The following is a 22,142-nucleotide window of genomic DNA, read 5'->3' on the forward strand; positions in this document are numbered from 1 at the left end:
AGGGGCAACTTTTTCATGCAGACGGTGGTACATGTATGGAATGAGCTGCCAGAGGATGTGGTAGAGGCTGGTACAATTGCAACATTCAAGAGGCATTTGGATGTGTATATGAATAGGAAGGGTTTGGAGGGATATGGGCCGGGTGCTGGCAGGTGGGACTAGATTGGGCTGGGATATCTGGTTGGCATGGACGAGTTGGACCGAAGGGTCTGTTTCCATGCTGTACACCTTTATGACTTTATAAAACACAAGGGCCTCAGAGGCATTCACCTGTCTGGAGGAATGAAGGACACAGTTTCAGTCAAGGCAGAGGTAACTCATCTTTTCTTCTCTCTAGTGGAAGGAGCAAAGCACTGCCATTGTGTTTTAGTTGTGAGGGAAGAGGATATTTTGCTAAAATTTGTCCCTTCCTGCAGTTTTCAGATAAACAGGTCACTGGAAGAACCATTTATAGAATCCCTACAGTGTGGAAACAGGCCATTCGGCCCAACAAGTCCACACTGACCCTCCAAAGAGTAACCCACCCAGACCCATTCCCCTACCCTATTACCCTATATTTACCCCTGACTAATGCACCTAATCTACACATCCCTGAGCACTATGGGCAATTTGGCATGGCCAATTTCACCTAATCTGCACACCTTTGGATTGTGGGAGGAAACTAGAGCACCCAGAAGCCCAGACAGATGTGGGGAGAATATGCAAACTCCACACAGACAGTCGCCCAAAGTTGGAATCAAACCCAGGTCCCTAGTGCTGTGAAGCAGCAGTGCTAACCACTGAGCCACCGTGCCACCTGTACACACATTCATCTGATCATGGAGCAGGGGAGTGGGCATGTGGTGCCAAATCAGATAGTGTGGGAAGACCTCTCACTGAGGACGAGGTAGATGACCTTGTTGAATTCCTATCGAATGCGGGAGGGTCCTGTACTGTGGTTAAATGAGCACAGTGCAAAAACAATTTTGTCAAGTGGTTTTACAGGCCACACACAAGAGGGCATTGAAACCTACCCACCGATGTATTCAAATTGGTAATATACTAGGTCATCCTAGTAGAATTAGACTGGGGAGTTGAATATATTTTGGGTTTAGATTTAATGAGGAAATGTGATTTGGCCTTTGGTCCAACAAACTGGTGCATCTGGCAGATGTCCTGGTTAGGAGGACAGAGACCCCTTGAGGTTGCTACTGGTGAGTACAACCACTGAATATGTACATTGGGAGAAATCCAGGTTGACCCCTTTGAGCTGACTGATGATCAAGCTGTTCAAAGTTTTATTGTACAGTGTCAGAAAGCATTTGCTATCCACAAACATAATTGTAGACCTATGGCAGGAGATGATTTGGAAATGCCAGTGTTGGACTGGGGTGTACAAAGTTAACAATCACACAACACCAGGTTATAGTCCAACAGGTTTAATTGGAAGCACACTAGCTTTCGGAGCGACGGACAATCACCCGATGAAGGAGCGTGGCTCGGAAAGCTAGTGTGCTTCCAATTAAACCTGTTGGACTATAACTTGGTGTTGTGTGATTTTTAACTGATGTCAGGAGAGGTAGTGATATACAGCCCAGACCCCAAATCATAGAGAGAATATTGTTTTTCAAAACAAGCAGAAGGGGAGGTAAGCAAAATAGTCAATAGTCTGCTTAAGCAGGTATTTCGTGCCTGGTGGCCTCTACTAACAACTCCCTATTTGGCCAGTTAAGAAGCCAGATAGCTCCTGGAAACTGACAATTGACTACTGTTGACCAAAACCATTCCTTGCAAAGCACCCACTGTAGCCATCAGTCCTGAGCCTATGATGAAACAGACACTTCAGGCAAAGTATTTCACTGTCCTGGATATTAGTAATGATTTTGTTCCATTCTTTTAAAATGAGAATGTCAGTATAAACATGTGTATATCTTTCATGGACAATAGTACCTTTGGACCTGTTTGTCACAAGGATTCCATTTTCCATCAAAGATTAACAAAGGGATGAGAGCATTTTTTCACTATGGAGATGATTTGTTGCTACAAATGGAGACCAATAACAAACACCTGATTCTGCTACACAGGCTTTTAACTCTCCTCAAAAATCTAGGATTGAAAGTTAACCCTAAGAAAGCACAGATCATGAAGGAGAAAGTCTCTTATTTGGGAACAGTGATGGCATCTAGTAAATCGAAGACAGCAGGAAAAAGATTGATGCTATTTGTAATCTGCCTTTACCAAATGATGTGAGCGCCCTAAAATTATTCTTAAGATTAATGAGTTACTGTAGAAATCGCATTGACAGCTTTGCTACTAAAGCAGCTCCATTGTTAGATCTGTTGAAAAATAACGATCTGTGGGAATGGATGGAGCAATACACACAACAGTCAGTGATTTGAAGCAAGCTTTAGTTCAAGCTCCAGGACTACAGGTTCCAGAACCAGAGCTATGCTTTGCATTAGAAGTAGCAGCCGCCAACACTGTATGAGCAGTTGTACTGTTACAAAGCAGACATCAGTATTTAGGTCCTGTCTCTTATTGCCTTCAGGCTTTTAACTCCAGAAGAACAAGGCTTCTCATTTTGTTAAAAACATTTGCTTGCTGTTTTCTGGTGTCTGCAACATTTTGTATACATAATTGACCTTACTCCTCTTACCATTCTAACAGGAAGAAAGTAAGGACTGCAGATGCTGGAAATCAGAGCTGAAAAATGTGTTGCTGGAAAAGCGCAGCAGGTCAGGCAGCATCCAAGGAGCAGGAGAATCGACGTTTCGGGCATAAGCCCTTCTTCAGAAGAAGGGCTTATGCCCGAAACATCGATTCTCCTGCTCCTTGGATGCTGCCTGACCTGCTGCGCTTTTCCAGCTTACCATTCTAACAGAACATATGCCTACCCAGTTATTACTGGATGGACACCTTATGGCAATGTTAGAACAGAACAGTTTGATGGACACATATGTTATAAGGCTTGCATATTACAGTTGAAAAACAAACACCTTTTAACAGACAATTTGCTACATCAGCATGAACCACATACTTATGCTGCAGTTGAAACAAATGACCCGAAAGGACCACTTGTTCCAAAGAGGATATGAATATTCAATTTAAAATTGCTATGGGCTCCTCCATGGTGGAAGATGGCAACAGGAAGACAGAATGTAGCATTTATGTGGAAACTCCAACAGGAGAAACACGTGATGCTGTCTTTTTAAAATTACTGAGTCGTATGAATACACAAGCAGCAGAATTAGCAGCGTTCAGTCTCTATAGTGAGTCATTTTGAAGAATTCCTGACCCTATCAAGCCTTTACTCTGATAGCATGTTTGTTTGTGGTAGCCTGACTGATTTTGTTCTGCTCAGGGAAGCGAGTAGCTTAGTGACAGCAGATGGGAAACCATTATCTTCAGCACTGATACTGAAGTATGTCTTAGAACAGGCAAGTGATAAAGAATTTGGGACCATTAAAATTAAAGCCCATCACAGATCATCTCCAGAAGGAAACATCCATGCAGATGAGTCAGCAAAGTGAGGGGGCTGAGAGAGCAAGCCTTGGCAATCTCCAGTAGTGACTGAGACTGAGTGCAGTAAAAGTAAATCAAACTAAAATAGAAGTTCAAGCTCTTACAAGAAGAAAGCCTTAATACAGGACTTACAGGCCACTAGTCTAGCAGAAGAGGTACAAATGGAGAAGAAACAGGAAAAAAGAAAGTCATACTTTAATGCCAAAGTCTGACCTATGGAATATGCATTGGGAATGAAAATAATGCTGTAAGGCTTCCAACGTGGCACATTCTTGTCACTAAAATATTTGACTCCTATTCAATAATTAACAAAGCAAGCCCATTGATATACAAAAAATTATTGGCTATTGGTAAAAAGGGATGGTACCCTGTGAATCACTTACAGGCATTTGAGGCTGAAAATAATATATATCGTCAACACCATGTGCTCCTTAACGCTTAAATTTACCTCAACAGCAGAAAGTTGCAGATGGAGTCACTATGTGGGACCAGCTACATCAGTTAACCTCAGAATTCCAACTGTTACAAAACCAACATCTCCTGACATCCTTGGGATGAATGGCACTGTACACCCCACTCCACCATCTCAACAGCAACAATCAGTTACACCCAAATAACAATTACTGTCATCTCAACTATGTAAACCCCAGTGTCAGCAGTTGGTAACATTAAAGGAAACTAAATGTAATAAGAAAAACTCAGAACGTGAAATCAAGATTTCACCTCAATGAAACAGAAACAGACCAAACGAGCATTTGGTTAGAAGAGATGTAGTGGACTACCTTGCTGGGGAGTTCAGAAATTCTTTGTGTAAACTGATAAACCTTACATAGGAGAAGAAATTACCTTGATATTTTGCTTTTGAACTTTGGATAAGCTATGAAACTGATTATTGGAATTGTATTGATAGCTTTTGCACATGAGGTATGGAGTCAGCAGCAGGAATCCAACGTACAGTGAAAGTGGGCACGCTTTCTACAATGTAACAATAAGCCTCCTGTGGTGCCATGGAGACCATGAAACTAATATGGTCACCATCTCAGTGGTCAGGAATGCAGACGTCTACGTATTTAACTGGTCCATCAGTAGGAACAATTACAGTTTGAGTCCAGGTTAATATGGTGACTATTATTCTATGAATAATTAAAATCTAGTTTCTGCAGTCTCTGCTTATACATTCATGCATTAACTTTTAGTGTAATGATAACATGGTGGTCGAGTCCATTTCCACTAATGAAACAAAATGGGCCCAGAAGTTGGATAGTTGTGCAAAGCACAGGCAAATTAAGTATTGTATGAAAATGTTGATCATGAAGGGGTACCAGTAACTCTGAAACTCTCAGGCATTCCATTGCCATTGTGATGTCCAAACCCTTTACCTAACATTTATAAGGAATTGGTTCAGGCGTTGTTGAATAAGAAGGTTACAAACTTGCATGGAGATGTAGGAAGTGCCAAAGTTTGATAGGAGATGCTGCAGGCATTTATGGTGCAGAAGTTTTAACAGTTAATAGCCGAGACATCAGTGCTGTAAATGATCAATTAAATCAATAAACTTCTCAAGTTAAAAGTATATACGGTGTAATGAATGATGTTACTAAACTTGGTGGTCAAGCAAGGTTGACAACTAATGATACTATCCATAAAATCTTAGAATAACTTGCAGGCATGTTTAACAAGTTAATAAAAGAAACAGGAAACAGTGGTATATGATCATCTTAAAACTTCAATGGTTATAGCATAGTGTTATTTCAAAGTAATAGTTATTGTCTTTATTGGTGTGCTTATTACTCTATTTTTTTGTGATTGTTTACTGATCAGTATTCTGTAATTCAATTTATTGATTATTGGTTTACATGCATCTGTACCCCGTAATGAAATAATTCACTTTGTTTAAATTGTGTTTAAACAAGTTCTTGGTGTAGCAACTGAACTTGGATATGAACTGATGTGGTGAAAAATGGTTAATTACTCTAGTGTTTGTACATCATATTTAACATAATGAATAAAGACGAGGGACAGTGATACTATAAACTGCAAAATTTCAATAACTGTTTAGAAATTGAAAGGATCAGCAATAAATTATTTCCTGAGATGAAAGGAATAAGGAGAAAATATTATAAAGGAATGAAGAGCAACATATTAATTTACTATCCCTAGGAAGAAGGAGTCAAAGCAACATTAACAAGTTGTTTTTTGGGAGAGAGAGAAACCACTTGATTACTTGCTGTGTTGTTACAAATAGGCAATTAAGATTGCCTGAAAAAGGAATGTCCTAAGATAAAGGGGCTAATTGCAGGAAAGTTATGTTTTGAACAGATAGTTAAAAGCGAATGTAATATGGAACCGGGAAGCTACTCCAAATAAGAAGGCAAATTTCATACTTGAGGACATCAGTGTAATCCGTGTTGGGGATGAACAGATCTAAAGGATCATCAATAACATCTCATCAGAAATGTCACAAGATAGAAATTTTTATAAGAATTAAATTTCATCAGTCTTTAGTAGCAGAACATTGAAGAACAACACTGCAGAAGAATCGAACCCTGGACATCCAGAGACAGATGCTGTTGATTGGAATAATAGCTAAATTTCACCATTAATTGGGTAGGTTGAGATGTGAAGCTTAACTTGCTTCCTTGAAGGGTCTTATTTTCGATGCTCCATGTAGTAAAGTTTAAGTAATTATTTCAGTACGTGATTGTCTGTGAGATGAATTAATAAGTAACTGAATTAAAGGTAGCTTGTGGTAATTAACTTACAACATACTTAAGTCTTTAATTTTCACCTCCACTTTCAGTGCCTTCCTCCCTGGACTGAGGAGAGGATTTAGACATTCAGAGCTCTGCTTTCTTTACCCTAACTAGTTGCCTCCCTTTTGCTATCCCACACCTCTATCTTCTTGAGTGCATGGGCATGATGAAAAAAAAAATATTTTGATGGACCAACTCATGATCAATAGGAATTTGCTGCATGTTCAGCAGTTGCAACCCTTCTGGTCTTCAACATAGCTTCTTATTACAAAAGAAAGTAAGTTTTAAAATTCTTCCAAGAGAATAATTTCTCTTGAGACTTCTATATGTGGTATGTTTTCCTTTTATCCATATCCACCTGTTAAAATCCTTTGCTTTACCCCTTGAAGGTCAATGTAGGTTTGCTAAACCTGCTTCTTTAAATTTCTGAACATTTGCCTGGAAGTTTCAGGAACCAACTCACACACAGCCAGGATAGCTTTTTTTAAAAAATTTATCATAATCTTTAAAATCCTCCTCTGTCAGTAATGCACTATACCTGACAACACACTTCACATAGCAATGTCCACTTTTCCTTTGTCCATTTCATTTCTTTTGCTATTTATTCAAATGACATAAAGAGTGCCTTCATAATTTTTTTTTTCAAATTTTTTGTGCACCCTATACAAACTTAAACTTTTCCATACTGGACTATACATTGTGTCTTGGGTTTTCTCCATTAGAATCTTTGTTAGCGTAGGAAGTCTCTTTTTCTAACTGCGCAATTTTAAGCTGAGATTCCCAATCTTGTTTCTCTTTTTCCCTCTGCAATTCTTGTTCCAGTTTTCTAACTACAGTCTCTTTCTCTTCTCTCTACAACTCTCTTTCTCTTTCTTCAAGCTCAGGTCTTATTAGTTCTATTTCCTTTCCTATTCTTTCTGATTCCAGAATTCCTTTCTACCCTATTTTGAGCTGCTTGCTCTCTTTCTCATGTTCAAACTGCTGTAACTATAATTGAATCCTGATCAACTCATGACTCACCATTGGTTTACACGTCACTCCCACATTTCCACCAGTCCAAAATCATTTGCCAATATTTCAATTGTCTCTTTCTTCTTTGCTCTGCAGGCAGACCTATTTATTTGCCAATTCAAGCAGTTTGTTATTTCCTGTAAATCCATTAGAGATATATGTTTCAAGTGCAGAATGATTTAACTGCATCTAATGTCATTTTATCTTTTGTATGAGAAACCTGATATTTGTCTTTTTACCATTTGCATTCACTCCACAGCTGTCCTCATCAAAGTTCCTGGGTCCACAAGTCCTCATAGTTTTTTTATGACTTAATTGGAACAATACATTAATTGGAAAAATATTGTTTAGTTTCTACTTGTATCTGCTTTAAATGTCTTAATGACTAAATGAACAGTAAAATAATTTTTTTAAAATCCTGTGCTCAGGGTGAATGGAAAGCTCATCAGATTAACAACCCTAACTTCAAAGGAAATTGGGTCCATCCAGAAATTGATAATCCTAAATACAAACCAGATTCCAACATATGCCAATACGACAACATCGGTATTCTTGGTCTTGATCTATGGCAGGTATGTCTGCTAATATTCAAGGTGTTGATATTTGATTGAACTAAACCAAGGAAATTGTAGTTTATACATTCTCTAACCTTTTATCTGACATAGGTGAAATCTGGAACAATCTTTGACAACTTCCTTATTACAAATGATGCAAAATATGCTGAGGAATATGGTAACCAAACATGGGGAATAACTAAGGTAAACAATTAATTTTATTTCTAAAAATACTTTACCAGTGCCTGACATAATCAAAAATAATAATGCATTTACAGAATTCCTACACTGTAGAAATAGGTGATTTGGCCCATTAAGTCACACCGACCCTCTGAAAAGGATCCCACGCAGACCCCTAGCCAGTCCCCCAAACCCCACATTTACAATGGCTAACCCACTTAGCTTGCACATCCCTGGACACTATGAGACTGTTTTGCATGACCAATTCACCTAACTTCCACATCTTTGGACAATGAAAGGAAACTAGAGCAACTAGCAGAAATCCATACAGACAGAGGAAAAATGTGCAAACTCCACACAGAATCATCCAAGATCAGAATTGAACCCGGATCCCTGGTGCTGTGAGGTAGCAGTGTTAGCCACCGATCCACCATGCTGCCCTAATTTTGGTGCCTTCAGTTTTGGAGTCAGTGGGAATGTGGAGTCAAGACCACAGTCAGATCAGCCATGATCTTATTAAATTGGAAGAACAGCCAGAACATAGTTATTTATGTGCCAGTCTTTCCTAGAGAGGATACACGTTGTATCCTGGAGTAGATGCAACTCAGGGAGTGAAAGGGAGAGGAACCCTTGAAAATTATATTATAAGGGAAGTAGTACTAAGTAGGTTATTGGAACTTCAAGTTGTTGAGTCTCCAGGTCCTGACAGATTTTATCCTAGAATCCTAAAAGAAGGAACCAGTGAAATACTTTATGCATTGGTTTTAATTTTCCAAAACTCTTTAGACTGGAAAAATAGCTAATGCAACTCCTTTATTCAAAAAGGGACTGAGGCAGAAAGCATGAAACTACAGGCCAGTTGGATTAACATTTTTAGAGGGAAAATGTTAGAAGCTATTATTAAAGATGTTATAACAGGGAATTTGAATAGGTTCAAGATAATCAGGCAGACCTGATGTGGTTTTGTCAAAGAGAAATCATTTTTATTTAATGAAGAAATAACTTTTGCTGTAGATAGAGGAGAACAAGTGAACGTATTATATCTGGATTTCCAAGCGGTATTTGATAAGGTGGCACATCAAGAGCTATTGGGGAAAATAAAATGTTCATGCTGTAGGGAGTGATTTGCTGACATGGATAGAATATTGGCTGGCTAACAGGAAGAAGAAAGTATGAATAAGTGGGCCTTTGTCAGGCTAGCAGGACACAATGAGTGGTGCGCTACGTGGGCTGGTGCTGAGTTTCAACCATTTATAATTTATATAAATGATTTAGATGAAGCTTTTGAAGGTATAGTAGCTACAGTGCGGATGACAAAAAGGTAGGTAGGAAAGTGAATTGTGAAAATGGTATAAGGAGCCTTCAAAAAGACATAGATAGGTTAAGCAAATTGGCAAAGTTCTGGCAAATGGAATGCCACATGGGAAAGTGTGAAATTGTCCATTTTTGCAGAAAGAATAAAAATGAACTATATTATATAAATGGGAGAGGTTGCAGAGCTCTGAGATTCAGAGATATCTGGGTGTCTTGATACATGAATCATGGAATGTTAGTATGCAAGTTCAGCAAAGTAATCAGGAAAACTAATAGAATATTATGGCTTTTTGTGAGGGGAATTGAATACAAGAGTAGGGAGGTTATGTTGCGGTTATATAGGGCATTGGTGAGATCACAACAAGAGTACTATGTACAGTACTGGACATCATACTTACAGAAGGAGGTCAAGCATTGGAAGCAGTTCAGAGAATGCTTATTGGACTGATAGCTGGAATGAGCAGATTGCCTTGTGAGCAAAGGCAAGACACATGAGGCCTGTTTCCTCTGGAGTTTAGAAATGTCAAAGGAGACTTAATTGAAATATATAAGATCCTGAGGGAACTTGACCGGGTGGATGTTAACAGGATATTTTCTTTTGTTGGAGAATCTAGAGCAAGAAGTCATACTTTAAAAATACCCATTCAAAACATTTTTTTTCTCTGAGGTTTGGGAGTCTTTGGAATTTGCTTGCTCAAAAGGCAGTGGATGTAGAATCTTTCCCTTTTTTAAGCAGAAGTAAGCATGTAGAATTGAGGTTAAAATCGGATCAGCCACAGTCTTATTGAATTACAGAACAGGTTCAGAAGACTGAGTAGCCTACTCTTCTTCAAGTTTGGATGCTGTATTAATATATAGGGTCATGTTCTTTGCAGAAAGAAAGAATATGTACATGTACTACATCTGTTTTACATAGCAAAATAATTAGCAGCCATTCATTGGTTCATTTCTTCGGGCAATACCTTGATGAATTAGTCATAGAATCATAGAGATGTACAGCATGGGTCCAACTCGTCCATGCCAACCAATATCCTAAATTAATCTAGTCCCATTTTGCTAGCACTTGGTCCAAATCCCTGTAAACCCTTCCTATTCATATACCCATCCAGATGCCTTTTAAATGCTGTAACTTTACCAGCCTCCACAACTTCCTCTGGCAGCTCATTCCAGACATGCACCATCCTCTGAGGGAAAAAGTTGCCCCTTAGGTCCCTTTTAAATCTTTCCCCTCTCACCCTAAACGTAGTCGCTCTAGTTCTGGACTCCCCCACCATAGGGAAAAGACTCCAATCTATTGATGCTATCCATGCTCCTCATGATTTTATAAACCTCTGTAAGGTCACCCCTTAGACAGTCAATCTGCTACAATCTGAGTTTAAATAAAGCTCAACAGTTAACTGTCAATCATCATTAACTGGTGCACAGAAACATAGTAGATAGGAGCATGAGGAGGCCATTTGGCCCTTTGAGTCTGCTCCACCATTCATCGCATTCATGGCTGATCATCCAACTCAATAGCGTAATTCTGCTTCCTCCCCCTAAACCTTTGATCCCATTCACCCCAAATGCTATATTTGGCTGCTTCTTGAATACATTCAATGTTTTGGCATCAACTACTTCCTGTGGTAACAAATTCCAACAGGCTCACCACTTTTTGGGTGAAGAAATGTCTCATCTCCGTCCTAAATGGTCTATCCTGAATCCTCAGACTGTTATCCCTGGTTCTGGACACAGCCACCATCAGGAACATCCGCCCTGCATCTATCCTGTCTGGTCCTGTTAGAATTTTGTAAGTCTCTATGAGATCCTACAAAGCCCCCCCGACTCTTATCTGAACTCCAGCAAAAACAATCCTAACATTGTCAATCTCTCCTCATGCGTCAGTTCCGCCATCCCTGGAATCAGCCTCATAAACCTTTGCTACACTCCCTCAAGAGGAAGAGCATCTTCCTAAGAAAAAGAGGCCAAAACTGCACATAATAATCTAGGTGTGGCCTCACCAAGGCCCTATATAACTGCAACAACACATCCCTGCTCCTGTACTCGAAATCTCTCACAATGAAGGCCAACATTCCAGTTGCCTTCTTTACTGCCTGCTGCACCTGCATGCTTACATTCAGTGACTGGTGCACAAGGACACCCAGGTCCCACTGCACACTCCCCTCTCCTAATTTACAGACATTCAGAAAGTGATTTGCCTTCTTGTTTTTTGCTTCCAAAAGTGAATAACCTCACATTTATCCAAATTATACTGCATTTGCCCACTCACCCAACCTGTACAGAACATGCTGAAGAATCTCTGCATCCTCATCACAGTCTACCCTCCCAATCATCTGCAAACTTTGAAATGTTACAGTGACTACCAATCAGAGTCCACTTGCTAGCCAATTAGCACTTCCCTTAGAGGTTCTGGTAGTCCTCTGATGAGAGCCAGATAAAAGCCTCAACAAAATGTCCCTTTTTCAGCAATATTCAAGATTTGTTCGACCAAATGACTTTAATGAAAGATGTTTCACAAGGTAACAGATTTAGTTCTTTATAATAGATTGCTGAGAAGAAAATGAAACAACTTCAGGAAAAAGAAATGAAGGCACAGAAAGAAGAAAAGGCTGAAATGGAGGAAGAAGGAAAAGAGGAAAAAGAAGGAGACATGGAGATGGATACACATAAATATGAATTGTAAAGATTTAAATCATGTTGAAGGTTCAATGAGACAACTTATCTGCATTTAGAATGTTCATTGTGTTCCAAAAGGTTACCACCAACAATTGCACTGTACCTTCATAAACAATGTGTCTTAAAAATGAATGGTATCTTTTTTTTGGTATATATAAGATGATGCAGTAATATTTACTTGTAGAGATTGTGGAATTTGCAACAAAAGTAAATCTAAGGTCTACAATTTCATCAACATGAAATGTCAAAGATCAGTTTTGATTTTGATGTAATTTAATGTTAATTTGTGGTCATTGAACAGATTTTCAGAAGTTCATTGGCTGAAATAGTTCATTTCTGGTCTGACAGCCGGCCACCCCTGAGTGCTGTTGGCCCAATAGAGGAGCACTACCTCAGTTGCACCAAAAGCAGGCACCACCACTGAGGTGGGTAGGAAAAAAAATTAAAGATTACAGAATTCTGAGCATTGGAGATGAAGCCTTGTCAGGATATAATTAGCCTGGCAGGACTGTCTTTACATATTATGCTTTGGGGAAAGAGTTTTCTTTGGAAGATGATTATTGGTAAAATACCTGGCTTTGAGTGATTGATACTGTGATCATGTTGTCTGCGAGAATGGATAAAATGGTTGGATAAAATGGTTAGTGGGTGTAAGTAGCATGTAGTTGTGGCTTTGGTCTTATGCAGGATCTTGTTAAGGACAAGCTTTCTGTCGGTATAATTTGGAGATGCCAGGGTTGGACTGGGGTGTTGAAACTTTATTGCTGGAACAGCACAGCAGGTCAGGCAGCATCCAGGGAACAGGAGATTCGACGTTTCGGGCACAGGCCCTTCTTCAGGAATGAGCAGAGAGTGTTCAGCAGGAGAAGATAAAAGGTAGGGAGGAGGGACTTGGAGGAGGGGCGTTGGAAATGTGATAGGTGGAAAGAGGTCAAGGTGAGGGTGATAGGTCGGAGTAGGATGGAGGCGGAGAGGTCAAGAAGAAGACTGCAGGTCAGGAAGGCGGTGCCGGGCTGGAGGGATTCGTGGGGTGGGTAGGCCAGGCAACTGAGAGTATCCTTGCAGGAAAGCCGGTATAGGGCCGGCTGGTCAGTACTTGGGGAGGCTGAGCCAGGCAGCCAATGGCAGCCCATAGGAAGGTGGACCAGGGGAGGACCATTCAGTATATAGTGAGGCTAGGAGCCGGACAGCCAATGGCTGGCCAGGAGAAAGGGTCAGTCAGTATGCAGGGTGGCTGGATGCTGGAAGGCCAACAGCCCCATTTTCGGAAAACAGGTCGGGGTGGTTTGGTTAGTATGCGGGGTGACCTGGATCCAGTGGCCAAGGACCGTCCCAGAGGAAAGTGGGCTGGGGAGGATCAGTCAGTATACAAGGCGGCTGGAGACCAGAAGGCCAATGGCTAGTTCGTAGGAAAGCCGCCCGGGTTAGTCCGGTCAGTACGCAGGGTGACGGAGCTGGGTGGTCGATGATCAGTCTGGAGGAAAGCGGACCTGGGGAGGGTCGGTCAGTACGCAGGGCGGCTGGAGATCGGAAGGCTGATGATTGTCCTGCAGGAAGGCCGGTCAGTGACGGTCCAATCAGGTGTCACCTGTCTTTTTTATAGTTATATTGGGTCTGTGTTTGATACACTGTTTCTCATTTCGTTGTACTGTCTTGTCTGTGTTTGTGATGAATGGAAGCGGGATTTGAGGTTAGTTCTCATCTCCCTGAAAACTGGTTGAACAGTGGGGTTTGGGGTTTAGCTTTGCTGCCCTTTCCCCTGTATATAGTGGTTTGTTTGTGAACTGATGGGGTGGCACAGTGGCTCAATGGTTAGGACTGCTGCCTCACAGTGTTAGGGACCTGGGTTCAATTGTAGCCTCTTCAATTCTAGAAGATGGAAGTGAAAATAGATATGTTCAGAACTATTATAGGGATGTGCTAACTTTCTTTCCTTTGTTGGTCAGAGTCTTGAGTACAGGAGTTAGGAGGTCATGTTGCGGCTCTACAGGACATTGGTTAGGCCACTGTTGGAATATTGCATGCAATTCTGGTCTCCTTCCTATTGGAAAGATGTTGTGAAACTTGAAAGGGTTCAGAAACGATTTACAACGATGTTGCCAGGGTTGGAGGATTTGAGCTATTGGGAGAGGTTGAATAGGCTAGGGTTGTTTTCCCTGGAGCATCAGAGGCTGAGGGGTGACCTTATAGAGGTTTATAAAATCATGAGGGGCAAGGATAGAATAAATAGACAAAATCTTTTCTCTGGGGTCGGGGAGTCCAGAACTCGAAGGCATAGGTTTAGGATGAGAGAGAAAAGATATAAAAGGGACCTAAGGGGCAACATTTTCATCCAGAAGGTGGTACATGTATGGAACGAGCTGCCAGAGGAAGTCATGGAGGCTGGTACAATTGCAACATTTAAAAGGCATATGAATAGGAAGGGTTTGGAAGGATATGAGCCAGGTGCTGGCAGGTGGGACTAGATTAGGTTGGGATATCTCGTGGAGTTGGACTGAAGGGTCTGTTTCTGTGCTGTACATCTCTATGACTCTATGCTGCTTTCTGTTTATTGTTAACAGTATTTTATACTGTTCAATAAAATAAAAAAAACAGGAATGTCAGAGATTCTGCCCATTCTGAGAATGTCCGGCCAGTGTCAAGTACTATGTACACGTAAATAAAGAATGACTTAGTGATGGGAACCTGGCCTCTGTGGAGTTATTTCAGAAGGATTTCAGAGATAAATGATTACCAGAACAGTAATATATCTCACTTGCTGTTCAGTTACTGATGTGGGTTTAAGAAGGGTTGTGGGACGCGGATAGAGGTGTGTATTCATGCAATCGCACACCGATATAAATTTGGAGAGAAAATTTATTCCTCCACGAATTCCAGTGCCAGGTTTTGTTTGTGGTCCTAAAGTTCACGAACTTTTTTTCAGTGCATGATGGGCTAAAGTGTAGGAAACAGCATGGCGGGTCATTTTACACTCACTCAGGTAAAAGCCGGACCTTCTCATTTAAAACACCGAGGCTGTTCGTTTGAAACGATTTGCAGTAGAGAGTAAAAAGAAAATAAGTGGGGGCCGAAGAATTAGGGCTTCCGGGATTTGGAGGAATGGAATTGTTATTCTGTAAATGTCGTATTGGAGTGGGGCCTGCGAGGCACAGGATAAAGGGAGCAGTTTGTGGGCGTAGTTTGTGGGAAAGTGCGATTTCGGTTGGGGGTTTTGCTGAGCCTCTTTTATTTGAGGGTAAACTCAAGTGGCCAGGAGACCACTGGATGGGGTAGACGAGGCGGTCACTTTATTGTCATTGGGAGGGCGGATCTATGCAGCATTTAAACTGCACCCGGAACATAGACTGATGTAACTTGTAAACAAATGTCTCCAACGGCATATCTTAATGCTTTAATCTTGCTCAAACATGTCTTATAGTGAGCAGAATACTTGAATAATCTTAAAGTCGAATGGTTGGAGAACATGAGGCCATTTGGCTTATCGTGTATGTGCCAGCTCTTTTCAAGAGCAACACAATTAGCCACATTGCTTTTGCTTTTCCCGTGGGCTTGCAAATTTTTAAACTGCATTTAGTTATTCAAGATCTTGTTGAAAGCCGTGACTGAATCTGTTCCCATCATAGTCTTTAGGAGACATGTAACAATTAGGTACTTTATAACCTGCAGGTTAGCCTAGGGCTATCCCTGAGGCACCATGGCCCCCAGAGATGTTATATTACAGGCCCATCAGTATGTTGACATGCCCCGGGGCACATTAATCATGTGTAGACACTCTAAAGCATACTTAATGGTGAGCAAGTTGTTTTAAAAACGTCATAAAGTAGAATCCTGCCCTGATGTCCATTAACTAGGTGTAGGCCATGGATCATTAGTACTGTACCCAGTTCTTTGTGTGTCTGGTTCAGGAGGATCAAAAGCACTGGAGTGGTATCCTATAGGTCGATGTAGAGGTTCCAGCCTTTTATTTGGATTTAGTCTATATTGTTAGGAGGGAACTACAGATGTTGGGCAAGTCCATGTTTCTGTATTCTACGGCACGATGGCTCAGTGGTTAGCACTGCTGCCTCACAGCACCAGGGTCCTGGGTTTGATTCCTGCCTATCTGTGGAGCTTGCACTTTCTCTCAGTTGTCTGCATGGGTTTCCTCCGGGTACTCCGGTTTCCTCCCACAATCCAAAGATGTGCAGGTTAGGTGGATGGCCATGCTAAATTGCCCACAGTGTTAGGTGTGTTAGTCAGGGGTAAATGTAGGGGAATGGTTTTGGGTGGGTTTATCTTCAGAGGGACGGTGTGGACTGGTTGGGCTGAAGGGCCTGTTTCCACACTGTAACGAATCTAATCTAATTTACTCAGGCTCTACAGCCAAAAAACAAATGAAAACTTCCTCCTTTTGTTTCATTTGTGGCATTTGCAGCAATTTTTTGCCTTTCCAGAACTGGCTTGTTCCACCATCAAAACAAATGCTGCTGATGATGTCATTTGTCCTCACCAGAGTTCTGAGCCTGTATACCTATCATCTTTTTGCAGATGGAAAGATGTAAATCTGACATTAAATGCATGACAGATCCCTAACACTTGTTGTGTCAACATTATCTTTCCTCATACTGCCTTTGGTTCTTTGCAATCCAGATTGTGTCCTCTGGTTCTCAATCCATCTGCCAATGGAACATTTCTCCTGATCTGCTCAAATTTTCATGGTTTAGAGTACTGGTGTCAGATCTCTTTAAGAAGAGCAAAACAAGTGAATCCCAAGAATTTATTTTTGTCACTGAAGTCTCTCATCTCAGGAACCATTCATGTGATTTTTTTTTTCTTGAACCTTCTTTGGTGCCTTCACATTCTTCCTAAAATGTGTGCCCAGATCTGGACATTACTCCAGTTGAGATTGAACCAGTGTTTTCTAAAGGATCTTCTATGCCTTGACAACTGCTTCCTCAACTTGCCTTGCGACCTTCAATGATTTGTGCAAACCACCAGGCTGCTTTTGCTCTTCCACTCCCTTTAGAATTAAATCCTGTATTTTATATTGCTGCTTTTTTCCTCCTAAAATGTAATACTTCACATTTCTTGACATAACACTTCACATTTCTGTACATTAAATTTAATCTGTTATGTGTTTGTCTATTCCACCAGCTTCACTATATCCTTTTAATTTACTGTCCTCACTTTTGTAATGTGCTTTTGAATTTGTGCCCCAGACATGTCTAGTTTAATGAATGTATAACAAGAAAAACAGTAGTCCTAAAACAAACATAAATTACTTCTGTTTTCTTCTGCATGTTTAAAACACTTGTAACCTTGATACGTCTTAGTATACTGATTCTGGGAGGCCAAAACAGCTCCTGAATCCTGCATGTAGAACAAAGAAGTTTTGGGTGGTGAGCTTATATTGTTGAAAATTACATCAGAGTATTTTGTGAAAATTAACATTTATGCAGTTTGTTATAGCTTCAGTTTGATCAACCAATCAGTGTTATGTTTGCTCTGTGTACATCTCTTGTTTTTTTTTGTCTGTTTGCCTGTATCTTCTGGTACTTTCATTATAAGTGCCACTTATATTTTTGCCTTTTGAGTCTATTTGATGCATATGCAAATGTTTCATTATGTTAGAATATGCTGTGATCCTTGTGTCTTCTGCTAGGTAGGGTATCATTGTTTTCAGACTACCCTGGTTCTTTGAGCTGCAGCTATAGTAATTAAATATTGCATTATGCTAACTAAATACACCTGAGGCAATTTGATTAGAAAATATCTACCCACTTTGAATCCCTAAAGATCTTGTGTCCTTCCCTTGTGAGAGAAAGCTCAGATTGAAGTCCCACTTACTTCAGAAGTCTGTAATAGCATTTCTGAACGATTGATTGGAAAATATCTACCCGCTTACAATGATAAGGGCTCATGTGGTGCAGTGGTTGTGTCCCTACCTCATGAGTAGGATGCTCCACTGACTGACTCTGTCTACAAATTGTGTGCTTTTCGAACAAAATAGAATGTATCTGCAAATGCAGATTCACCCTATAGGTTTATATGTGTATGTGCGTGCGCTTGACAAAGAGTATATGTGAGTGTGTTGTTCAAAAAGCACACAATTTGGTGACACAGTCACTGTTGCATTTTATAAATCCCTGGTTTGGGAATAAAACCAATCTGATGCCAGGTTAAAATACAGACAGATTCTAAACAAGGCCTAACACGTAAAATGCATTGTTTGACCTGAGATGTCACTATTTGTATACACTGATAACCTCTAGTTATCTCTGGGCAGTGACTTGAAAGAAATTCTGGGATTTGCATTTTAATCAATCAAAACCTGCATATTCTTACTAACTCATTAAAGTTTTATCGTGAGGGAGTCAGGCATTTTAGGTTTGTTCAAGACATTCGCATCATTGTATGACCCTTTGATCTTCTTAGAAATTCTGTGTCTGATACCCCTCTCTCATGACATCTGATGAAGAAGCAATGCTCTGAAAGTTAGTGTTTTCAAATAAACCTGTTGGGACTATACCTTAGTGTCGTGTGATTTTTTGATCTTGTCCAACCCAGCCTAACACCGGCACTTCCACATTATATATTGAACCACAGAGAGATATTTTCTTTGCTCTTTGTGATAGTGCACTAGGATCTTTTATGCCCACCAAAGAGTTTGGACAAGTCATTGGTTTGATGTGTCATCTGCAACACATGTGTCTCACATTGCAGCATCCACACAGCACTGAGTTTGCTTAGATTGCTGAACCCACAACCAGCTGGCTTAAGTGAGAGAGTGTCCGACTTTGAGGCTGATGCGAAAAATCAATTAGTTGTGTTCCATTACATGAGAACATAGGAGTAGGCTATTCAGCTGTATGAGCCAGTTCCATCTTTCTAGTCATCGTGATACAGCACAGAAACAGACTTTTCTGTACAACCAGTCTAAGACGAATATAATCCAAAATTAAACTAGTTCTTCCTGTCTGCTCCTAGCCCATATCCCTCCAAACCTTTTGTTTTCATGTACCTATCCAAATGTCTTTAAAATGTTGTGATTGTATCCACAACCACCACTTACAGTGTAAAAAAATTTGCTCTTTTTTTTATAAATCCTTTTCCTCCTACTTTAAAAATATGCCTCCTTGTCTTGAAATCCCATATCTCTGGGAAAAGACAACTACCATTAATTCTATCTATACCTCTAATTATCTTATTAACTTCTATTAGGTCACCTCTCAACCTCCTACGCTTCAGTGAACGAAGTCCCAGACCAACCAGCCTTTCTTTTTAACTCAAACCTTCCATACCTGACAACATCCTGTTAAATCTCTTCTGAACTCTCTCCAGTTTAATAATATCCTTCCTATAACTGGACTACCAGAACAGTACTCCAGAAGAAGCCTCACCAATGTCCTGTACAACCTCAACATGACATCCCAACTCCTGGAATCAAAAGACTGAGCAATGAAGGCTCTCTCCCTCCCTCCATCATACTGGTTTAAATAAATTGTTGCTCCAGAAAGCCCAATTAAATCTCCACATATACACAGATCAAAACTCACATGCCATTTACTCAAAATCCAAACTCTAGAATAAATGATTTTCAAATATATATATCTCACACCTAGCATCACAATAGATCCTTGGAAGATAATGGTGTGAAAGTTGAAAAATATGGTTTGTCTTACCTTTATAAGATACGGCCATCATTGACTGGGCCAGCATATATTGGCCAACTCTAGTTCCCCTTGAGCAGGTACTTGTGAGCTGCCTTCTTCAACTGTTGCAATCCATTTACTGTAAATAGATATTCATTGCCATTATGCAGAGAGTTCCAGGCTTTTTAATCCAGCAACACTGAAACAATGACAATATATTTCCAAGTCTGGGTGCTGAGTGGTTTGGTGGGAAAATTGCTGGTGATGATATTCCAATCTATCTGCTGTCTTTCTAGATGGTAGTTTGGAAGGTGCTGACTTAGGACCTTTGGTGAATTACAGCAGTACATCTTGTAGAGGACGCTGCGAGGGAATATTGGTGGTGGAGAGAGTGAATATTTCTAGTTATGATTCCAATCAAGTGGGCCACTTTGTCCTGGATCGTGTCAAGCTTCTTGACTGTTAGTGGAGCTACAAGATTCATAGCCTCTGAAATGTTGCAGGAGATTTTCTTATTAGGGCTAGTTAATTAATTATGTGACAAAGAATTGTTCTTTTAAGCTGGGCAGTGGATGGAGACATTGGAGGAGAGTGATGCTGTTAACACTGTCAAAGTCTGCAGACAAATCAAAAAGAAGGATGATGATAGATAGTATACTGTGGCCACAATCTCTCAGGCTTTGTTTATAGTGTTGTCACAGCTTTGCAAACCTGATTAGAGAGGTCATAAGTTCAAATGTATTTAGGAAAGGGCATGGATATGGTAGGTATATGAATCTGGAATGAAAATACTTTCAAAGACCTTGGAGAGGAATAAGAGGTTGTCGACAGGCCTGTAGTTCTGATGGAGTTCAAAGGCAAGTTTTTGAGAGCTGTGTTGATGCCAGATTTGTTGGGAATGGGGAAAATACGAGAAAAGAAATAATATTTATGAAAGTGGATATTTCAATGCTGTTGTAACTCTGATTCTAATGAGAATGTGTATATGGTATAAGCAGGCAGGGAAAGAATTAATTTGAGTTTTGTGAAACAAGAGGTTCAGCTGAGCATGACTCAGATCAGATAAGAATTTAGAGTTAACAATGGGGTGCTGGAGGCATTCCGTATGTAATGTCAGTTAACAAGGGGAAAAGTATCCATTGAATGAATCCACTTAACAAGATTAAGAATATTCATTGTATAACTGCAGATGGCTTAATCTTTACTATTGACATTCACTGATTGTAACGGTCACCCAATTAATATGTACGTTGTCTTATCTGGATGCTCCTCCATGTAAAATGACTATATAGTTCATTGAGAAACTGCTGTTGCAAAGAAGACCGTAAACTCATGTCTCTGTGCACACGGGTGATGGTTCTCTCTCCCTCCAGGGCCCAGAATAAAGATGAACGAGGCAAAACTACTGTGTATCTGAATGTTTTGCTTCGACTGAGGGGGGAGATGGGATAACAATATGAAAGAAGTTGAATGTCAGCAACTTAACAATTATAAGTTTGAGAGAGCAAGAAGTGAATTTTGTGGACAAAATGAGCTGTGAGAGGATGAGATGGGAAATGTGAAAGTTGCTAGAGAAAGATGCATTTGTTGGGAACATTAAATGCATTCACGTAAATACACATTGGTATGATTAACTAAGGTTGACTCAATGTTAGTTATTCTTCGAGTCTTGTGAAGCTAGGCTGTTCATTTCGGTTATTCCTTGTTGTGGCGAGTTCCATGTTCTCATGACTTCCAGAGTAAAGTTTCTAGAATTGCATATTGGAATGATTGAAAAACGTATGTATTATCTCTCCTCATATATGTTTTCTCCCAAAGTAGGTGCTAATGCTCTGCATTGGATCAGGCAGTTAATTGAGCCTGAGTTGTCTTATTTGTTCTGAGGATGTTGGTGATCCTGTTGGAGGCCCAGTCTCTGGATTCATTTAAGAAAGAGTTGGATAGAGCTCTCAAAGTTAGTGGAATCAAGGGTTATGGAGATAAGGCAGGAAGAGAATACTGATTAGGAATGATCAGCCATGATCATATTGAATGGCGGTGCAGGCTCGAAGGGCAGAATGGCCTACTCCTGCACCTATTGTCTATTGTCATATTGTCTATTGGTAATGCCACATTTAGTGCCCATTCCTTGTTGCCTGAGAAAATGGGCATGAGGTGCTTAATCCTGTGTGGTTCCTTTATTTTCACGGTGGATAGTTAGGGAATTCTGGCATTTTAATTCAGCTTTGATAAAGGAACAGGAATTATTTTAATGTCAGAAGTTGATCAGAGGAATAGATAGAGTAGACAGTCAGAAACTTTTTCCCCGGGTACAATAGAGTGTTACAAGGGGAAATAAATTTAAGGTGAAGGGTGGAAGGTATAGAGGAGATGTCAGGGGTGGGTTCTTTACCCAGAGAGTGGTGGGGGCATGGAATGCGCTGCCTGTGGGAGTGGTAGAGTCAGAATCTTTGGTGACCTTTAAGCGGCAATTGGATAGGTACATGGATGGGTGCTTAAGCTAGGACAAATGTTCGGCACAA

At 40.4% G+C, this 22,142-nt stretch overlaps 2 protein-coding genes across 5 annotated transcripts in view; both read left to right on the forward strand.

The window, feature by feature from the left end:
• The window catches only part of calr (calreticulin), a gene marked incomplete at its 5' end in the record, with an annotated part of 53,345 nt that extends 41,349 nt beyond the window's left edge, over positions 1-11,996 (forward strand). The window contains 3 exons of the mRNA XM_043700099.1: positions 7,694-7,837; positions 7,931-8,023; positions 11,859-11,996. Coding sequence (XP_043556034.1) covers positions 7,694-7,837; positions 7,931-8,023; positions 11,859-11,996 — 375 coding nt within the window. The remainder of the gene's footprint in view (positions 1-7,693; positions 7,838-7,930; positions 8,024-11,858) is intronic.
• A 2,908-nt stretch (positions 11,997-14,904) lies between these two features.
• eps15 (epidermal growth factor receptor pathway substrate 15) overlaps positions 14,905-22,142 on the forward strand; it is a 169,926-nt gene continuing 162,688 nt past the window's right edge. For all 4 annotated transcript variants that reach the window (XM_043699211.1, XM_043699212.1, XM_043699213.1 and 1 more), the window contains exon 1: positions 14,905-14,969. In XM_043699211.1, the coding sequence (XP_043555146.1) occupies positions 14,943-14,969 (27 nt within the window). In that variant the 5' untranslated portion in view covers positions 14,905-14,942. The remainder of the gene's footprint in view (positions 14,970-22,142) is intronic.

Source organism: Chiloscyllium plagiosum, chromosome 11 (assembly GCF_004010195.1).
Source record: "Chiloscyllium plagiosum isolate BGI_BamShark_2017 chromosome 11, ASM401019v2, whole genome shotgun sequence".
Taxonomy (NCBI): Eukaryota; Metazoa; Chordata; class Chondrichthyes; order Orectolobiformes; family Hemiscylliidae; genus Chiloscyllium; species Chiloscyllium plagiosum.